This window comes from Serinus canaria, chromosome 27, assembly GCF_022539315.1.
Source record: "Serinus canaria isolate serCan28SL12 chromosome 27, serCan2020, whole genome shotgun sequence".
NCBI classification, from domain to species: domain Eukaryota; kingdom Metazoa; phylum Chordata; class Aves; order Passeriformes; family Fringillidae; genus Serinus; species Serinus canaria.
In genome coordinates this window covers 1,351,740-1,371,843 of record NC_066340.1, presented here as the reverse complement: position 1 = coordinate 1,371,843, position 20,104 = coordinate 1,351,740, and the positions used below count along the sequence as shown (strand labels likewise).

Genomic DNA, 20,104 nt, shown 5'->3' with positions numbered 1-20,104 from the left:
TAAAACATTGTTTTAAGTGTTTGAAAACAATGTTGGAAAAGAGTGCATGAAGCACTCTGCTTTTCCTGTGTTCTTTGGTGTCTGTGTTCATCTTCTTGCCTTGGCTCAGCTCCTGGGAGGTGTTGCTGAGCTTCCAGCATGTGTTAAGGAGGGATTATTCATGGCTCTTGTGATCTCTAAAGGTGAACAAGTTAAATGTGTGTATCACACAGCTGGGCAGTGGGGATTGTGAATATTGCTTTAATAGCAGGAGCCCAGGAGCTGAGAGCAGAGATTTCCCTCCTCTGCTTTCCTTGTGTGTGTTTATAGAGCATAAAGGCTCTCTGGGAGCTGAGGAATTATGATTTTTTTTTTTTTAGATTTGTGTTAGGACTATCCTGAAGTGGTTTCTGCAGTATGGTTTGGCTCTAAAAGCAATGAACTCTGGAAAATGTGCTATCCATTCTTAATTTAATCTGATCTAGCTGCAAGATTCTGAACATTGAACTGTTTTTCATCTTTCTGACTCATTCTTGCTAAAGAAAAAAGCCTTTTTGGTCGGGGTGGTGATGCAGGCAGGCAATGCAGGATTTGCTGTAAGGCATCTTGGTGTCAGAAATGTTTTTCTGCAGAACTTGCCTGAGGAAATTCCAGACCATTGTTTCAGAGGATAATAAAGGTGAATCAGGCATTTTGGCTGTGTTAGCTCCAGCAAAGGAGACAATGGGCTGCTGTTCCAGGCTGAGCCCAGTGAGTTGGGAATGTGACCAAAGCGGTTCCTTCAGACACTGTGTTTAAAGTTTGAGTTCTAAATGAAGCCATTGTATGAGTACATTGGAAATTACAGCACACAGCAGGCTTCAGAGGAATCCAGTGTTGTATACACCAACTCCACTTCACACTGTCCTCCTCAACTGACAACAATCAGGAGTTGATGGTTTCATGCCACAACCAGCAGCAGAAATGGAGATGTGCAGAGTTCCAGTTCTGCCAGGAACAACTGTGGTTCCCCAGTCTGATGCAAGGGAGAACTGAAAGCCCAGTGAGGTTTTTTTAACAGGAAAAATCAGTGGTAAGGGGTCCACAAAGGGAATCAACCAAGTCCACAAAGCCTGGAGGAGATAAACAGCAGAAAACATTGCCTAGTGAGAGAGCCAGAGCAAGCTGAGCACTTCCCAACATCCACGCAGAGTTCCCTTCAGTGGTGACTCCTGTGTGAAAAAATGGGACATTACCCGGGCTTAGGAAGTTGGTGTTGGAATGCCACAGGGGGACCCTCTTTCTTAACTTATCCACCAAACATTTTATTGGCCTCAGGACTCCTTGCCCCGTGGCTTCAGAAGTGCCTCAGTGTTGCTGGTTTCATCCCACACCGCCAGCAGCCAGCCGCAGAAATGGCAGAGATGTGCAGAGAGTTCCAGTTCTTGCCAGGAAACAACTGTGGTTTCCCTCAGTCTGATGCAAGGGAGAGGGAGAACTGCAAAGCCCATGTGAGGTTTTTTATTTTTTTAACAGGAAAAATCAGTGGTAAGGGGTCCACAAAGGGAATCAACCAAGTCCACAAAGCCTGGAGGAGATAAACAGCAGAAAACATTGCTAGTGAGAGAGCCAGAGCAAGCTGAGCACTTCCCAAATCCAAGCCTGAGTTCCTTTCAGTGTGACTCCTGAAAATGACATTACCATGGCTTAGGAAGTCAGCTTTGAATGCCAAGGACCCTCTTAACTTATCCCAAAACATTTTATTGGCCTCAGGATCCTTGCCCGTGGCTCAGAAGTGCCTCAATCACTTCAGCTGGCTGGTGCAGGAGCCCTGGAAGAAGCAGAGGTGCAGTTTTGCTTTGCCCTGCCCCTCCTGCCTCACTGCCCAGTCCTTTCCCTGCTTCCACACAGAGCCAGGAGCACAGGGGATGCTGCTGCTGCTGCTGCTGCAGTTCCAGAGCTGTTCTGAGTCCCTCCAGCTCCAGGGTGTTGGGGACACTGCTCCCTTTCATTCTGGGAAAGGAAATGCTCAGTGGATGTGGTCCAGGAGGATCAGAAGGTGTCAGCTGAATGCAGCAGTGCTGCTCTGGGCTTTGACAGAGCCTTTTGCTGCTCCCCCATTTTTAGCTTCAGTAAAACTTTGGCAGGGATGGGTGAGATGATTCCACAAAGTTGCATAACTACAAAAACAAACTGATTTTTTTAAATTGTATCTATAGTAAAAATCTATCGATTTTTAAAATTGTATCTGTCCTGTGGAGGAAATCAAATCCCTCCTAGAGGTGGAAGGGGAGGGAATGTATTTCCCCTGCATTTGGAATGCAAATGGAGGCAGGTATAAGCAGCAATAACTTATCTCATCACTCACTGAGGCAAATCCCAAATCCTCTCCATTCCTTGGCATTGAAGAGCGTGCACAACCAAGGAAAACAAGAAGAAACAACAAAAATAACTGGCTTGCTTTCCTCCTGGAGCCTGCAGTGTTGGAATATTTGAAATGGAGAGCAGTCAGAAATCACCAACACTCTCTCACACTTTTCTCTCTCTAAAGCAGAGAGATTTAGAAGATTTGCAGGTAAGAGCAGCATGACCCAAGACTTGCAGTCATTTATTGCTCCTTTCTGCTGTGGCAGCACCAGCAACTCCCGCCTTGCTCTAACAGTCCCTGTCTGCCAGAGTAATTAAACATGAGATGGTAATTAGAGTGAAAATAGGAGAGAGGTGAGGGCTGGGGACCACCAGGTACCATCAAACAGGAGCAGCTCCTGCCCCCAGATTGCTGGGGAAGAGCTGGTAAATAGGTAATTTTTAAAGTTTTAATAAACATGAGGAAGATGCTGAAAAATGCAATCCTTGATTGAATAGCTTGGAACTATTTGTGAGCAGAAAATGAAATGGGAGCTCCTTTTAATTGCAATATAAAAGCAGGAGTTGTGAGGAGCAGAATGTGGATTTAACACTCAGGGTGGGTTTTTTTTTAAGGCATACATGATAAGCAAAAAAAACCCAAATCTCAATTCAAAGCATGGTCAGTTTTCTGATTTTTTTTCCATTATTCCATTGAGGTCTGGATGCTTTCCCATAGTTATTTAGAGTGATGCTCATGAAGAAAGTGTTGCCAACTTAAAATATGGTAGAGTGGATGCTTGTTTAATGCTGTTGAAAATCAGCCAAGAGGTATCTAATTCTGGCCTGGAGTGTTGTGCTGCATGGTTTTATTTGTGGAATTCTTGATTTATCAATGGTCTGCTTTCCTGTGCAATGAGCTGTGTAAGTGCAGTCATTATGGATGGCAACATATGATTCCAATCTGACTTTTAATTAGAGAATATGAGGTTAAGAAGACTCTTTGTCAAGATGGAAATGTGAGATTTTTTTCCTGGATTTGTCCCCAGTAAAATTAGGTCAGTGGTAGTTACATGACAATCATTTAAAGAATGCTGTCACTTTCCTGATCTTTGATTTCTTACATGACAGACATCATTAAAACACAAAACATTCTGCTTAAAAATCAATGGATGCAAGTTAGAACTGAACTCAAGATTATTTTTAGTCAGGATATGTTTTGTTTCCAACGTGTATATATGTGCAAAGAATTTAAACTGTGATTTGATTTGATTTTAGAACACCATCCAGGCTCACTCCATTTATAGCAGCTGGTGCATCTGACAGCCAAAACCAGAAAAAGAGCTGCATTTCAAGATGGAAATCCCTATTCATGAGAGCATTGCAGAGCCTTTGCTTTCCAGCAGGACTGGTTGAGCAGCATGTTCTGATCACTGGGGTAGTTTTGCTTTTCAAAGACAGATGGCCATTGTGTTTCATGTCTGTGTTTTAATGTTCTGGTGATAAAAGTATGAGTAAGTTGCTGATTTCTCTGGGAAAATAGAATTAAACTGTTGAGATCAGGACACGTGTGAGCTGTGCTATGCTTGCTCCAGAGGTTCAGATTCAATTAGCTTTTCCAAATTGCTGTGAATTTTTATTTTACCTGCTTGCTTGGATTGAGGGGTTAAAAAAGTTCCTTTATTTACTCGAAGATGAATAGAAAACTAGTCTTAGTTCAGCCTTTTATTTGGATGTTTCTCAGTACTAATGTTCAATATTTTCAAATCTAGGATGAGTGCTGTTCAGCTCAAGAGATCTCAAGGCATTTCTCAAAGTTGTTGCTGTGAAATCAAACATCCTGCTGGGATTTCAGACTATGTAGACAAGTTTCCATGGATGGCAGCTTTTCTGGTTTCTGCCTTGATTCTTAAAGCTTTAATTTTTTTTTTTCCTTCATGGATTTCAGCCTGTCAGGAAAATATTGCAGCTACAGTGTGTGCTAGTTGGTGATTTGTGTGTTTAATCAAGAGGGAATGGTTCTAGAAGTGATTCTCTGCCACCAAAACTGTTTGTGCATCAGTCTCTAAATGTATTTGTTGTGGTAGATGTCAGAATTTATAACTTCCTTACAGTTCAACAGCAGAATTTACAAATATAATTAGAGGGTGAAAGGCATTTAAAGAATTAAATCCCTTTAATGAGGTTCAGCTTTTATTGACAGCCCACTAATGTCTGCTGCATTCCCAGAGAGATTTCTGCTGGAATGCTGGGAGCAGATCAGAGCTGTGCTGTTGGAGGGCTCAGTGCAGAGCAGATTCCCTGGATCTGCTCCTGGAATGCAGTTCCTGAAGGGCTGGAAGTGCAGCTCACCCAGCCCAGGCCATTCCTGCTCTTTGTTCCACAGGGTGGCACCTTTAGGGCTGAATTAGGAAGACAGATGGCAGCACACTGAAACATTTATATAAGGAGTTATTTGTAGTTATTCCATGAATGTTTTCAGTTTTCCAAAAATTGTAACATTGCTTCTTTTGAGAAAAAAAAAATACTCCCTCACCTGAGGTGTTTGTCCCCAGGTTTGGACTGTTTAAAAGAATTGTGGAGAAGGCCAGATATTTATTTTAAGATTTGTTTTTTCTTTTGTGTATTTAGGATCTAAGGAATAGAGGGTTTTTTCCTAGAATCATGGAATCCCAGCATGGTTTGGGGTGAAATGGATCTCAAAATTCATCCAGTTCCACACTGTACCGTGGGCAGGGACACCTTCCACTCCTCCAGGTTGCTCTGAGCCAACCTGGCCTTGGGCATTTCCAGGGATGGGCAACCCCAGGGTGCCAGGGCCTCACCACCCTCACAGGAGACAATTTCTGCCCAGTATTTGATTTAATTTCTGCCCAGTATTTGATTTAATTTCTGCCCAGTATTTGATTTGATTTCTGCCCAGTATTTAATTTCTGCCCAGTATTTGATTTAATTTCTGCCCAGTATTTGATTTAATTTCTGCCCAGTATTTGATTTGATTTCTGCCCAGTATTTAATTTCTGCCCAGTATTTGATTTGATTTCTGCCCAGTATTTGATTTAATTTCTGCCCAGTAGTTGAGTTAATTTCTGCCCAGTATTTGAGTTAATTTCTGCCCAGTATTTGATTTAATTTCTGCCCAGTATTTGATCTAACCCTGCCCTCCTTCAGCTCAAGCCCATTCTCTCCTTGTTCTGTCACTCCCTGCCCTTACCAAAACTCCCCTCTAGGGAATTAAACCATGTGAAGTAATATCCAATAAAAGTCTTGCTTGATCTGGGCCTGTTTGGGTTTAGGTTCCATGCTGGTCCTGTTCTCTATGTGACTGGACACTGGGAAATGTGCAGCTGAGTCTTTCTGAGCAGACAGCTCCTGAATGTTTGGGCACCCAGGTGATTTGGGGCACTTTGTACAAGCCAGGGAGGGCACTGGAGGAAGGAGCATCCTGTGGCAGAGCAGCAGAATGGGTGGGACAGAGCCCAGGGCTCTGGCAGGGGCTGTGGGACCTTGCTCCCATCCCAGGGATCCCCTCAGTGCTGCCCTTGGAGCTGTGTCCTTGCTTGGCTGAAGGAAACCTCCCTGCTCCCATGGAAGGGCTCTGCTGCTTCCTAGCTCTGTGTTTGTTTTAACAGAGAAATGAACAACTGAAAGCAGGCAGGTGATTGGCAGCCCTGGGAAATAAAATAGGGGTTTAGATTGATGTATAGAATGTCTTTACATACAAAGTTATTAATAATTGGCAGCCCTGAGAAATAAAATAGGGTTTAGATTAATGTATAGAATGTCTTAGTTTTACATAGAAAACTATTGATAATTGGCAGCCCTGGAAAATAAAATAGGGTTTAGATTAATGTATAGAATGTCTTTACATACAAAACTAATAATAATTGGCAGCCCTGAGAAATAAAATAGGGGTTTAGATTAATGTATAGAATGTCTTAGTTTTACATACAAAGCTATTAATAATTGGCAGCCCTGAGAGATAAAATAGGGGTTTAGATTAATGTATAGAATGTCTTTACATACAAAGCTATTAATAATTGGCAGCCCTGAGAAATAAAATAGGGGTTTAGATTAATGTATAGAATGTCTGTTACATACAAACTATAATAATTGGCAGCCCTGAGAAATAAAATAGGGGTTTAGATTAATGTATAGAATGTCTTTACATAGAAAGCTATTAATCTGAGAGCATAGGAGAAGTCACTGTTGCAGTTCTGGGAGCACCATGAACCCCAAGAAAAGCTGTCAGTGACTTCTCAGTATCCTCTTGCAGGAGAACCAAAACCTGACTGGTGCACTTGAACACTGACTCTGCTTTGCTTTAAACTTGCAAATACAAGGTGGCCTCAATTTCCTTTGATTCTGTTTGTTTGTTTGTTGGCTGACAAATGAAATGTGTCTCCATTTCCTTCTCCTTGCTGGTTCCCAAATGAGATTTCTAAAAGAACAGATTGGGGAAAGCTGTAACCCAAGAACCTCAGCACAAATAAAACACAGGCTGGGGAGAAAAGAGCTGCTGTCACCTTTTTCAGTAAGTGGCAGGATCTATTTCTTGTGGCTTTTCCTTGATGAACTTCATGTTCTAAGTACACGATGACAGAGCAAAGGGCCAAGTACTGAACCCTTGATTTAGTGCTGGATCCTTGGGAGTGATGTTTATTTAAGGATTGAGTTTTTTAAGAAAACACAGTGGGGAGGTTGTAGGCTTTTAGCAGGAGAACTTGGTAGGATGAAGGGAAATACTCTTGTTAAATCATGTACTCTATGGTGTGTGGCAAAGGGCAGCATATCTGCTTTTTTTTTTTCCCTTTTCCCATTTGAAAAGTGGTGAGAAGGAAGAGGCAGTGACCAAAGTTAGTGTGGATGAACAGCAATTTAATTCACTTTTGAAGGGTAAGGATGAAGAGTGGGGTCTGCCTGGTGCTTACCCAGTAATCCTCTGGGAAAGCTGTGGGGTTTTTCCTGGGATGGGATTATTGTATCTCTGTGTGTGTGCATCTGGACAGGCTGGGGCACACAGAGTGCTGAGAAGATGCTCCTAAATTCTGTTGTGTTTCTTTGTCTTTCAGGACTTGCAGTGAATGGAGGAGGACACTTCTTGCTAAAGATTTAACTTGTCTAAAGATACCAAGGTAGGAAAGTTTTTTCTTCCTACAATCCCATGTGTTCTTTGCAGGCATAATTTCACTGTTCAGAGTCCCAGTTGTCTTCTGTTGTTTTTGTTAGTGTCTGATCACCTGAAAGTGGAACAAGGGCACTTTCTAGAACAGTTCTACAATTCTTAACCTGAGTGCATTAAAGAAAAAGATGTAAGAGCTTTCACATATTAGGTTTGATTTGATGGTGAAATTGCTCCCTGGGAGGGAAGTGAGGCCCTGGCACAGGTGCCCAGAGCAGCTGGGGCTGCCCCTGGATCCCTGGCAGTGCCCCAGGCCAGGCTGGAAGGGGCTTGGAGCAGCCTGGGACAGTGGGAGGTGTCCCTGCCATGGCAGGGGTGGCACTGAGTGAACTTTAAAATCCATTCCAGCTTTGGCCATTTCATGATTCCAGCTTGGAGGAAATGCCCTAAAATTTGTGTCAAGGCAGTTTAGCAAGACTCAGCTCATGCAGAACTGTGCCTCATTTTATTTCAAGCTTAGATACCTGTTCCCTTGGTTGTTGATGGAGACAGGTCCTAGTAATATTTAAAACCAAAACAATCATTTTTACTGTTTTGAGCAACACAGAAGAACTAAAAGCACCACGGGTGAATTGATGAAAGTGAGGTGATGGCATTTCTAGCTTTTGTTTGGTTGTCATTTTTCTCCAAGGCTGGATAATGATGATGTTGTATTTGGAGAATGGAAATGTCTCTTGGGAATTCAGGTCTGTATCATTAATCCAGAATTAGAAACCAGGTTATGCAAAATGACAAAGCCTGGTTCAAAATTAAATTTCCTGCATTTCAAGGTCATCCCATTTTCATGTTGAGGTGAGAACTGACTTTTGGCTTTCTCCTGGTGAGTGACTGCATTCTTTCCTGCAGTGTTTCTGATCTCCTTTTAAACAGGTGTTAAATATCAACACTTAAGTATTGCTGCAGAAATCTTTTTCCCCAGAAAATCAGATTCAAATGTTGACCAGAAAGTTCTGGTTACAAGGTCTGTTAGTTGGTGTTCTGTGGCTGGCAGGGTTATCTCAGGGGGGCTGGTATTGTTTGGGAGTTGTGATTTCTCAGGGCTCAGAGTCAGGAGCTGTCTGTCAGTGCAGCTTTTGTTCTCCTTTGTCCTTACTTGAATATGACTGTGTTCCAGACAACAAGAAAAACACTTTGGTGGTAGCAGAGAGGGGGAAGCTGGAGCCTGCACAGAGCAGGTTTGTGCTGAGGGGTTGAGCCTTGAATCCTCCTGGAGCTGCACTCCAGGTCCTGACAGCCTCAGCCTCTGGGAGTGCTGTGCTCCAAGCACAGCCCCAAAATGAGCTGTTCCTCTGCTGAATTGTGTGGGTTCCCATCACAACACAGTGCTTGTCTCCTTCCTCCCAGGCTGTGTCAAAATTACCTCTGAGCATCAATGCCACAGACTTGGAGTGAACATAATCACCACAGACTCATCGAGGAGTTTGCAGGGCCACGTTCACCTTAGGGCTGTTGTTGGGAATTTCACAAACATGGGAACATGACTTTGTTATGCTCTCAGAATTGCTCTTTAACTGGAGCATTAACAGCTGCTGCTTTGGATAAAATAAAAGCAGGGATTGAGGCCAACCTCCTGCTTCCTTGTGAAACATTTCATTGACCTCCTGCCCACGTTTTCCCTGTGGGAATGCTGGGAGGTGTTTCCCGGGTGTATTTTTATGTATTTCTGTCAAAGACAGTGGGGTCATAGCAGGAGGACAGGAGAGAGCACTTGTGCAGGGGCTCTGGGATTGTGGGAATCTGCAGGATCTCCTGCCCAGAGATCTCCAGGTATTTTGTTTAGGAGTGGATCAGCAGATTGGCCCCCCGAGACAGTTGTTGGTGCTCAGGCTTTTGTGAGAAAACACAACATCTAACAATTAATTTGGTTGTTCTAAAGCCTATTAGAGAACTCTGTTTAATAAACTCTTAATTGCTTAAAGACCTCTAATTGGGAGGGTTTAGTGCATTTAATACCTTTGCTGTTTTTGTATTTCCAAATAATCCTAGAAGTTCTTGGCAAGCTTGCTAGGTCACAACAGGGCTGTTTTTATTCCTGGAAATATTTAATCTCTAAACTTAATCTCTAAATTCTGCTCCTGTGTGTTTCAATGTGCATGGACCAAGCTTATAAATATATATTTCCTTAGAACTTCAGTGTTGTTGTAATCAGTTATTCCCACCCTGTGGTCAGGCAGAGTTTGATGGATTTGATCATCGTGGGGTTCATGGAGCTCCTGCCACTTGTCAAGAAATTGGTTTTATGGGAAAAACCACAGAATTCTAATCTTAAGATATACATTTAATAGCTTCTCCTGCTGACATGCACAAAATTTGCCAGCAGTGTTTGTACGACTCACTGGACATCAAACACTCTTTTGAACAAGAGCTTAGCTTTGCTAATCAGCTTTATATGAAATAAAATTTTATTTTTAGTGGGGCAGTCAGAGAGGAGGAGAATACAGGGATCTGCTTGTTCTACTGGTGGTATATGGGCAGAAAAAATTCACTTTGATTTTGTAATTCTGTGCCTGACAGACACTATCTCTATAAAAAGAAGCAAAAGTTTCTTCTGTGGGCTGTAATAATGTGTAGCCACTGAAAACATGAGGTGGTTTTTGCAGCCTGTCTACAAACTCTCTTTAAAGATTAAGAAAACACTGAAATAGGCCTTTGCCATCCCAAGGGATTTAATGAGATGTCCCTGACTTGTTCTTGTTCAGGTTTAGCATTTGGTGCAAGTTTGCAGCTTGCAGGGCTCAGTCTGCCTCCACCCCCTCCCCTTTTTGGCTTTTTCCTCCTCGTATTTCTACTGCTGCCTCCTCATGCTCCAGAAAGTTGTTATTGTTTGTGTGTTTCATTGAAATTTAGATGTGTTAGAAGACCAACAACACTTGTCAGAGTGCTTGGACATAAACCAGGAGATTCTTGAGGTGTTTTTTCTAAAAATGCTCCATGGAGATGATATCTTGTTTTATTTGGAGACTTGTGCTCATACCATGTCTTCATTTTGTCTGGTAAGCTCACAAATGACAAGAGAAAGGACAAATCAAATGTGGTAGCTCTTGCTTGCCCAAACTGTTGCCAGAGGCATCCTGTGTTGGTGTGAAGGTTCCCATCACATTCCTGCAGCTTTTGCTTCTGCTGTGACAGAGCTGCAGCTGATCCTGGCTGGAGGCATTAACCTGGGCTGTGAGGGGCAGTGAGGAGTTCACAGGTTAGGATAAAAATTCTCTGATCCAGCTCTTCCTAATGCTGTAATTCTCTTTGCTGTTTGATGCTTCTGATTCCATGAACTAACACAACCAACAGGGTTTTTAATTTAGAGTGCTTATTCCTCAATATTACTTCTGGTTTTGTGATGTTGGCTGGAGAGAGGCAGAGCTGTGACCTCGTTTGCTCAAAGGGACAAAGGGACACAGCTGTGCATGGAAATGAAAAGCAGAGGCTGATTTTGGTCACCTGCTCCTCTGTGTTGTCAACACCTTAACTAATCAGGATGTGAGTGTGACAGTGATCACAGGGGTGCCAGGGTGAGGGAGGAGATGAGAACCTTGACTCCATGTTTCAGAAGGCTGATTTATTATTTTATGATATCTATTATATTAAAACTAGACTAAAAGAATAGAAGAAAGGATTTCAGCAGAAGGTTGGCTAAGAATAGAAAAGGAATGAATAACAAAGGTTTGTGTCTGACTGAGATGGTCTGGACAGCTGGGCTGGGATTGGCCATTGATAGAAACAACCACAGAGACCAATCCCAGCCCCACCTGCTGCACCCACAGCAGCAGAGAATCATTGTTTACACTTTGTTCCTGAGGCCTCTCAGGAGGAAAAAACCATAAGGAAAGGGTTTTTCATCATAGATGTCAGTGACCTGTGAGTCTAGTGAGTGCTGGCACTTGGACACATCAGTGTAGTGTGTGAGCCACAGCCAGGAAAAGCAGAGTCACAGAATCACCGAGTGCTTTGGGCTGAAGGGTCCTCAAAAACCACCTGGTTCCAACCCCCTGGCACGGGCAGAGTCATCTCCCTGTAGTCCAGCAGTCCCTGAGAGTCTGGAATTAGTCCTTGGGCTTTCCCTTGGCTGGTATCCCATGCAGGACATCAGTTCTCTCTCCACTCTGGGGTTCTTAGGAGCAAATTCATGGAGGCTCCGTGCCCTGTGCAGAGCCTTAATTCAGCCCTAGGAGCAACACTGCACCTCCTGGCCCTGTCTGCGAGATAAAGAGAATTATTAACAAACTCTCAGGCCTGCCTTTGGCATGGCCTAGCCCCAGGCTGGGGGGCTCCTTGGACAGAAGTTGGTTGAATTCACCAGTGCTGAGCTCTGCTCAGTTCTCTCTGCACTATGGGCAAAGTCCCTGAACAACTGTCTGTGTGCCCAGGTGGAATTTTTTTGGATGTTCATGTAACAGTGGGATGCTCTGAAGGGGACCCAAGCCTCATTTAGGAGCCTTGGGAATGACCTGAACACCAGCTCCTTGTGTTTTGGTGGCCAGGGATGCTCAAGTGACCCATAAATGCCAATGAAACATTGATTGCATGTTTGATACTCAGCCATGCAGGCACACAGACAGAAGTTGGTTGAGTTCAGGTGTAGCTCAGCACTGAACACCAGCTCCTTGTGTTTTGGTGGCCAGGGATGCTCAAGTGACCCATAAATACAAAGGAAACATTGATTCCATGTTTGATACTCAGCCATGCGGGCACACAGACTCCCAGATCTGTCTGGGGGTTGGGAATGGGAGCTGGTGTCAGGAAAGGCTGCAGGTGCTGCCATCCCTGTTTGCTCTTGGGGTTTGGGATGTGTGCAGCCTGAGCTGCTGCCCTGGTCTGCTGCTGTCTCTCAGTGATGAGCACACCATTAAAAGGACTTTCAGTGGCTTTAAATATACATCTGAAACTCTTTGAACTGAGCATTATTGGATGATTAGTCTTGAAAGCATCAGAGAAATGGGGAGAAAAGCAGAATGGCATTTACTGAGCGTCCTCCAAGAGGAACCAAATATTGCTACTGGGAAAAAAATCATTATTTATTTTTACAAGAAGAATGTGTTATCTTGGAACTATGGAATATCACCTGCACAATAGAAAAAAAAATGTGGTTTATTGTATGTACCAATCAAAGACTCTTCAGAACTCTTTTAGTCTGGTTTCAGCTGCTTTTGTTGTAGGTGTTTTCATGCTTTACATGCTTTAATAAGTGGCTGTTCCCCAGCTCAGGCTGTCAGGGTGCCTGGTGATCCCAGACACTCTTTTATCTCCAGCAATACTCAACCAACCTGTTTTTGTTTTTTTTTTTTCCCCTCCCTAGACATACACAGCAAGGAAAACACAGGGCTAAAGTTTCTGCTGGATTTTTTGCATCACTTGCCCTGGGTTGGAGTGACTTGTCTCCTCATGACAATTTATTCAACTCCCAAGAGAATCTGAGAGTCAAGCAGCCCAGGAGCTGCAGAGCATCTGGAGCTGTGCTTGGTGTCAGCAGGATTGATTTCCTGGGCAGCAGCTCCTTCTGATGGCTTTGGCTTTAACAGGGATGGGAAATGGCAATTTGCTAAGTGCTCTGTCTTTTCCCACTTCTGTGTGATGAGAAATTGTTGGGCAAAATTGGTTATGGCTCTTCTGGCAGCACTGGAGTTGTGTTGGAAAGAAATTGGGTGGAAATAAAGCCTAGGTAACTGAAAGCAAACAGAATGGTTTATGTGGATGTTGTTGTTGGGAATTTTAGTGGCAAAAGGATTTTTCATCATTTTGCCTTGGTTTTAGCTCTTCTTTAATAGTGACTCTGAATTCTGTAAAAATGCAGTTGTGTGTTTTAATTTTTCCATTCTAATTTTTCATCATTTTGCCTTGGTTTTAGCTCTTCTTTAATAGTGACCCTGCACTCTTTAAAAATGCAGTTGTGTGCTTTAATTTCTCAATTCTAATTTTTCATCATTCTACCTTGGTTTAAAATTGAAAATTTTTTTGCATTCTGTAAAAACGTACTTGTGTGGTTTAGTTTTTCAATTTTAATTTTTCTGCATTTTACCTTGGTTTTTAACTCTTTAATAGTGACCCTGCCTTCTGTAAAAATGTACTTGTATCTTTTAATTTTTCAGTTTTAATTTTTCTGCATTTTACCTTGGTTTAAAATTGAAAAATAAAACATGCACTGCATTCTTACAGAATGCAGGGTCACTATTAAAGAAGAGCTAAATTTTTCATTATTTTACCTTGGTTTTTAACTCTTTAATAGTGACCCTGCATTCTGTAAAAATGCAGTGTGTGGTTTAATTTTTCAAATTGAAATTTTCATCATTTTACTTGGTTTTTAACTCTTTAATAGTGACTCTGCATTCTGTAAAAAGCAGTGCTGTGTTTTAATTTTTCAATTGTAATTTTCATATTTTACCTTGGTTTTTAACTCTTTTAATAGTGACCCTGCATTCTGTAAGAATGCAGTGCGTGTTTTAATTTTTCAATTTTAAACTTCAATGTTACATTGGAAAATTTAACCTCTTTAATAGTGACTGTGCATTCTGTAAAAATGCAGTGCGTGGTTTAATTTTTCAATTTTAATTTTTCATATTTTTCCTTGGTTTTTAACTCTTTAATAGTGACCGTGCATTCTGTAAAAATGCAGTGCGTCTTTTAATTTTTCAATTTTAATTTTTCATCATTTTTCCTTGGTTTTTAACTCTTTAATAGTGACCGTGCATTCTGTAAAAATGCAGTGCGTCTTTTAATTTTTCAATTTTAATTTTTCATATTTTACCTTGGTTTTTAACTCTTTAATAGTGACCGTGCATTCTGTAAAAATGCAGTGTGTCGTTTTAATTTTTCAAATTGAATTTTTCATATTTTACCTTGGTTTTTAACTCTTTAATAGTGACCGTGCATTCTGTAAAAATGCAGTGCGCGTTTTAATTTTTCAATTTTAATTTTTCATCATTTTTCCTTGGTTTTTAACTCTTTAATAGTGACCGTGCATTCTGTAAAAATGCAGTGCGTGGTTTAATTTTTCAATTTTAATTTTTCATATTTTACCTTGGTTTTAGCTGTTGTTGAGCTCTTCTCCCCAGCAGTCCAGGTGGGAGTGTTGATTTTTGGCTGTCTCTCGTGCTTTCCGCAGCGTTTGGGAGCGGCCGGGCGCAGCGGGATCGCCATGTTCCGAAACAGCCTCAAGATGCTTCTGACAGGAGGGAAGTCCAACCGCAAAAACAGGTCCAGCGGTAAGTCCTCCTGCTGAAACCATCCCTTTTCTGCTCGTTTGGGTCTTTGCAGCACTTTCTTCTTAATCACCTCAGCTGATTTGGAAAAATTTGGGAGAGAATCCCCAAAAAGGGGCCCCTGCAGACAGCAAACCCACACGGCCCCTCCTCCCAAGTGGTTTGGGGAGAATTCCTGGGAGAGAAGTGGAAAGAAGCTGTTTGTTTAACAGGTACAGCACCCCCAGCACACAGAATGGACAATACTGGGTGACAGCACTCTGCCAAAGGTGACAAATTCAGAAAGTCTCTCCTGGGGTTGTCACTGTTATCATCCCTCCCCCTGCTGGGGCAGCTGCTGCAGCCTCAGTGTGCAAACTTGTTGAGATAAGGCACGAAATGATGACACAGACACTGCTGCTCTCGAGGGGAACAAAAAAAGAGAGAGACCTTTGTTTTCTGACTCCAACATTTATAGTTTTCCAAAGGTGACAGTGGATTGGAGGGTGACAGTGCCACCTCTCCAATGCCACTGGACAAACCAAGGGTCCATCAATTCTCTCCACCTCCATGGAAGAATGCAAAACAGAGGTTATTTACAGAATTGTGTTTGAGAAAGTTTGTTGAGAGAATATAAACATCAGAAGGCTTAAAAAGTTTTACAAAATCAGGGCGACACAAACTCTTGGTGTTCCCAGGTCCCAGTCTGGAGCAGGTTCAGGTAGATCCAGAAAGGAAAGGAAGAACAGTCCAGGAAGGAATTTGATCTGTTTAGCTAAATTAACTCATGAGAAGGAGCAGAAAGCAAGAGCAAGCAGAGCAAAAAGCAGGGCAAAAAGCAAAACCAGCACGATGTATTATGTATTATCTGTATGTCCCACCAGCTGTGGGGAGTGGCTGATAAAAGGCCAAAACAAACCTTTCCCTCTGCAGAGCCAGTCTGGAAGGCACAGAACATAAATTCCAGCATAAATAACACACACAAATGGGGATCCAGCATCCTAATGTCACCCTAGGACATTGATGATCTTGTAGACTCCAACCGTCATTAAACTTCATTTGAATGTCGTGCTGTACTTTTAATTTCAAATGTATTTTAATTTTTAAACCATCATCTGGTTTAATTGGGGTGATAAGATGCAGGGAAAACCAAGTAAGAGTTTTACATAATCTTGTAGTAAACAAGCATCAAGGTTCACGTTTTATTTTATGGAAAGGAAGAAATCTTTTAATTTCTGAAATGTCTGTGATGACTTGTGGCAGTGAAATTGCTTAATTACAGGCAGAACTTGTGAGAGCAGCAGCAATTTCTTTTAAGCTTTTATTTTTAAACAGGAGGGGAGAGAGAGGAATGGGAGCAGTTGAAATTAAAGGAGAAATTGCCCAAATTTAGTCATCATTTATCTCAATTTCATTTTTCCACCATCTCAGGAAAGGAGTTTACAGTTAGTGTTGGTTCATGTGACTTGGCCTGTTTCATCCATGACAGAGATTGTAATTGTAAAACAAAACATTACAAAATATTGATAGGCTTTAAAAACATTTTCATTTAACTTTTGTAGTTTTTTCCAAAAATGGAGTGTTGGCAGGAGAAGAGCTTTTAATTAGAACTTACATTTTGAATTTTAAAGCCATCTGGCAGCACATTTTAAATATTTTGGGATACAGTGTTTATTTGTGCTCGTGCATCTGTGTCAGTGTGGATATTTCTGTTCTGGATGTTCCTTGAGAAACCAGAGGTGAGGATGAGGAGACACAGTGCTGGTGAAGGCAGGGGGAAAATGGGCTGATTTCTTTGCTTTGAGCAAGTTCTGTGTTTCTCACACTGCCAGAATTTGGCTGTTGTTAATAAATATCATCCCAGCCGTGTCAGATTTGGGGAGGAAGAGCTGTGGGGCAGCAGTGATGCCTTGGGGATCAAGGATCCCTTTTTGCAGAGTCTGCTGACACTTGTGGTGTGACAATGTTTGTAGGGATGAGGAGGAGATGAGAATCATGTTTCAGAAGCCTTGATTTATTATATTATTATATATATTATATTAAAAATTATACTGAAAGAATAGAAGGAATGATTTCTGCAGAAGGTTTGCTAAGAATAGCAAAGGAATGAATAACAAAGGTTTGTGTGTGACTGAGATGGTCTGGACAGCTGGGCTGGGATTGGCCATTGATAGAAACAACCACAGAGACCAATCCCAGACCCACCTGCTGCACCCACAGCAGCAGAGAATCATTGTTTGCATTTTGTTCTGAGACCTCTCAGCTTCTCAGGAGGAAAAACACCCCAAGGAAAAAGGATTTTTGCTAGAACATGTTGTGGGTGTTGGTTGGTCCTGGGCACTTGAGGCATGCCCCGTGGGGGTGGAGGTGGTGAGGATCTCAGAGCAGGTAAAAATCTGTTTGGCAAAGGCACCAGGAGGGTTCAGCTCTGAGGTGGTGGCTGTGCATTGATTTTGGAGAAGATTTCCTTGCCAGGGGAGCTCCTCAGTCTCCTGCAGCAGGAGGGGTTGGTGGGAGGGAGTTTGCTGCCAGGTTTGTGAGCAGATGGCTCCATCCCCTTGTGATTTGTGTCACCTTTGCTGCTTGGGAGTCCAAGTCCTTTGATGATACCTTTATGAAATGTGCACAGACAAATCACCTGAACTCGTGATTTCTGTACAAAGCCCTCTCTCTGTCAGCTGTGCTGCTCACAGGCCCTGGTGTCATTTTGGCTTATCTCCCAGAATATGTTATCTCCAAACATGAAGGATTTTGTACATGCCAAGCTCTGTGTTTCTTGTTTTGTGAATGAAAAAATGTCACTTCTGAAGCACTGAGATTCCACAGTCTGCTTTTGGGCAGAGCAGAAGAGGAGATGGCTTTTCTCATTCATCTATTGAAAAATAATCTGACAGAATTGAACAGATTCTCTTGTGCCAGTGCCTGGAGTGCCTTAAATTTACTGCAATTTAAATTTACTGCAATTTAATTTTACTGCAATTCTGCCCTTGAAATAAGTTGCTTTTATTGAGAAATCCTGTTTGGCATTCTTCAGGGCAAGAGAGGGAAAGGGAAAATGAGATGATCAGGTTTGTTTATATTGTTTGTGAGCGAGTGGCAAACATCCCTGCACTGCATAATAATCTTTCAGATAGTTGTTAATCTTCTAAACTCTTACATGACACTAGATGAATTCATTGCTGCCTAGATTTTTTTTTTAATAAGATAAACATATTTAAATCTGTATTTTTGCAACACAGTAAGTCTTGCAAAAATACAGTAAAAATACAAAACAATCAGTAAATCTTCAGTGTACATTTTCTGTATTGCATGCAGTGCTGTAAACCTGAAACTTGCTGTATTTATTTGCTTTGCAGTTCTGTCAAATTCCAAATTTGGTACTTTTGGTGCTCAGTGCTGCCCTTCAGGTCCCTCCAGCAGTGTTGTCTTCCCTGCTGGGTTTTGTCTTGGCAGTTTCTAGAGGGACATAGGTGGGACACTGCAGGTTTTGGAATTTTTCTCATGCAAGAGCTCTAAAAGAGGATTGAAATTTTAATTGAAATTTTAAAATGTTGTTTAACATGATTATAATGTTAATTAGGAGCTGGAAATGAAGCTTCCCTGATGGTTTTGCTGCTCTGATTTGCCCCATCAGAGCTACACCCATCTCTGAGAACAAAATCCTCAACTCCACATTAGGGAAATCATCAGTGGGAGGTTTCAGGTGTGCCATGTCCTGAGTCTGGCTCCTGAGGGATGCTGCCAGCCCACCCAGCTGTCTCTGAAATTCTGCTGTCTCTTCATTTCCCAGCTCCAGTGTGGGATGAACCTTTGGAGCAGGGTTAGAGGTGTTGTGTTCTTTTCTTGGGGGGATCCAAAGGAGCTGAAATTCCTGTGCTTTGCTTTGGCTTTCATTTGAGCAGCCCTGGACAAACAGGAGTGGAGCTAATGATTCCTGGATGTGGTGTGGTTTTGATCATTCTTGGGGATGAAAAGAACACTGGTAGCTTTCTTAATTTCCCTCTTTTAGAAAGTGCTAAGCCACTCCTCTGAGAATTGTGATTAACATTTATTTTACCTCAGCCAGGCTGGGTTTTCCCCTCTGCTGCTTGCTGGTGTTGTGATCCAGGAGCACACAAACTGTTTATAAAAGCAGAATACAATTCCATGCATCTGAAAAGGCAATTCCAGACAGCCTAAAATGAAAATCAGTTCATTTCTCCTGCAGCATCAGCCTGTGTCATCTCCTGGGATTCCCTCTGGGTGTCCCTTCAGAGCTGGGGTTTCACAGTGCTCAGTGCCCAGGAGGGTGCACACACTTCATGTCTTCATTCAGACAAATTCTGCCCTGGCTCAGGAGTGCTCAGGATGCTTTGCAGCAATGCCTGCAACAGCATTTTATTGGGGTTTTTTTTCTGATATAAATGAATATTCCACAAAGCTGCCAGGGAGCATTTGTGGTGCTGAAATCTGAGCTCAGTCTACTTGCAGATTTACCTTTGTTTTCCCAGAGTAAATTAACTTAGAGATATGCAATAAAAGCTTTCTCTCTTGTTTCTATCCAGAGCTATATTGTGTAAGATGTGTTTGTTTAAAGTATAAACGCTTAAAAAATGGGATTTTCTCCTGGGTTATGAAGATCCAGCAGGATTGCTGTGGCCAGAGCCCTGTGGTCAGGGCTAGCAGGTGAATTAACCTGCAGAAAGGCAAACCTGATTTTGTGGTTTCTTCCCCCCAATTCAGTTCTGGGGCAGTTCCTTTCTCTGAATCCAGAGACTGTGAAATTCTCTGTTGTTTCCATTTGTTTTTATGAAGGACCTGCCTCATTTATCTGCATTTTCCTGCTTGTATTAATCATTCCTTGCTCTGGGTGTGTATTTTGTATTCAATCCAGCATCCTGTTAGGGAAATAAGTCCATGGAAAGGATTCATCATTCCACCTGTTTCAGTTTTCCTTGTTCTTTTCCAAGAGTTTGGATTATTTCCCTCTTGCATTATCACATTAAATGAATGCTGCTGCAAGAGTTTGGATTCCCTTTAGAATCCAAATTTTACCAAATCCTGAATTTTACCAGGAACCCTTTGGATTGCCTGGTAAAATTCAGCTGCAAAACTGCACCTTTTGTTTGGTTTTGTATTTCCCTTCACTCTGTGAGGAATAAACCCAAGAATTTCTGCTGTTTATTTCTGACAGAGGCCAGGATAAATGTTACATTAAACAAAAGAAAAAAAACCAGGGGGAAAACAAACAAACAAACAAACAAAAAAACAACAAAAAGAACAATTAAAGAACCAAGAAGAAAATAACAACAACAAAACTAAAAACAAATAACCCCACCCACTCACAGAAAAACCAAAAAAATAAATCAAGGCAAGGACTCTAAAATCTGAGAAATGTAATCCTTGGCCTAAAGGGTCTGCTTGTCTCTTCTGAGTTAGTTAGCAATTACATCTTGCTTGTTCTTGG

At 42.0% G+C, this 20,104-nt stretch overlaps 1 protein-coding gene across 6 annotated transcripts in view; it reads left to right on the top strand.

The window, feature by feature from the left end:
• Positions 1-20,104, top strand: part of TANC2 (tetratricopeptide repeat, ankyrin repeat and coiled-coil containing 2) — a 163,837-nt gene that overhangs the window by 19,524 nt on the left and 124,209 nt on the right. For all 6 annotated transcript variants that reach the window (XM_050985766.1, XM_050985767.1, XM_050985769.1 and 3 more), the window contains 2 exons: positions 7,377-7,439; positions 14,583-14,682. In XM_050985766.1, the coding sequence (XP_050841723.1) occupies positions 14,616-14,682 (67 nt within the window). In that variant the 5' untranslated portion in view covers positions 7,377-7,439; positions 14,583-14,615. The remainder of the gene's footprint in view (positions 1-7,376; positions 7,440-14,582; positions 14,683-20,104) is intronic.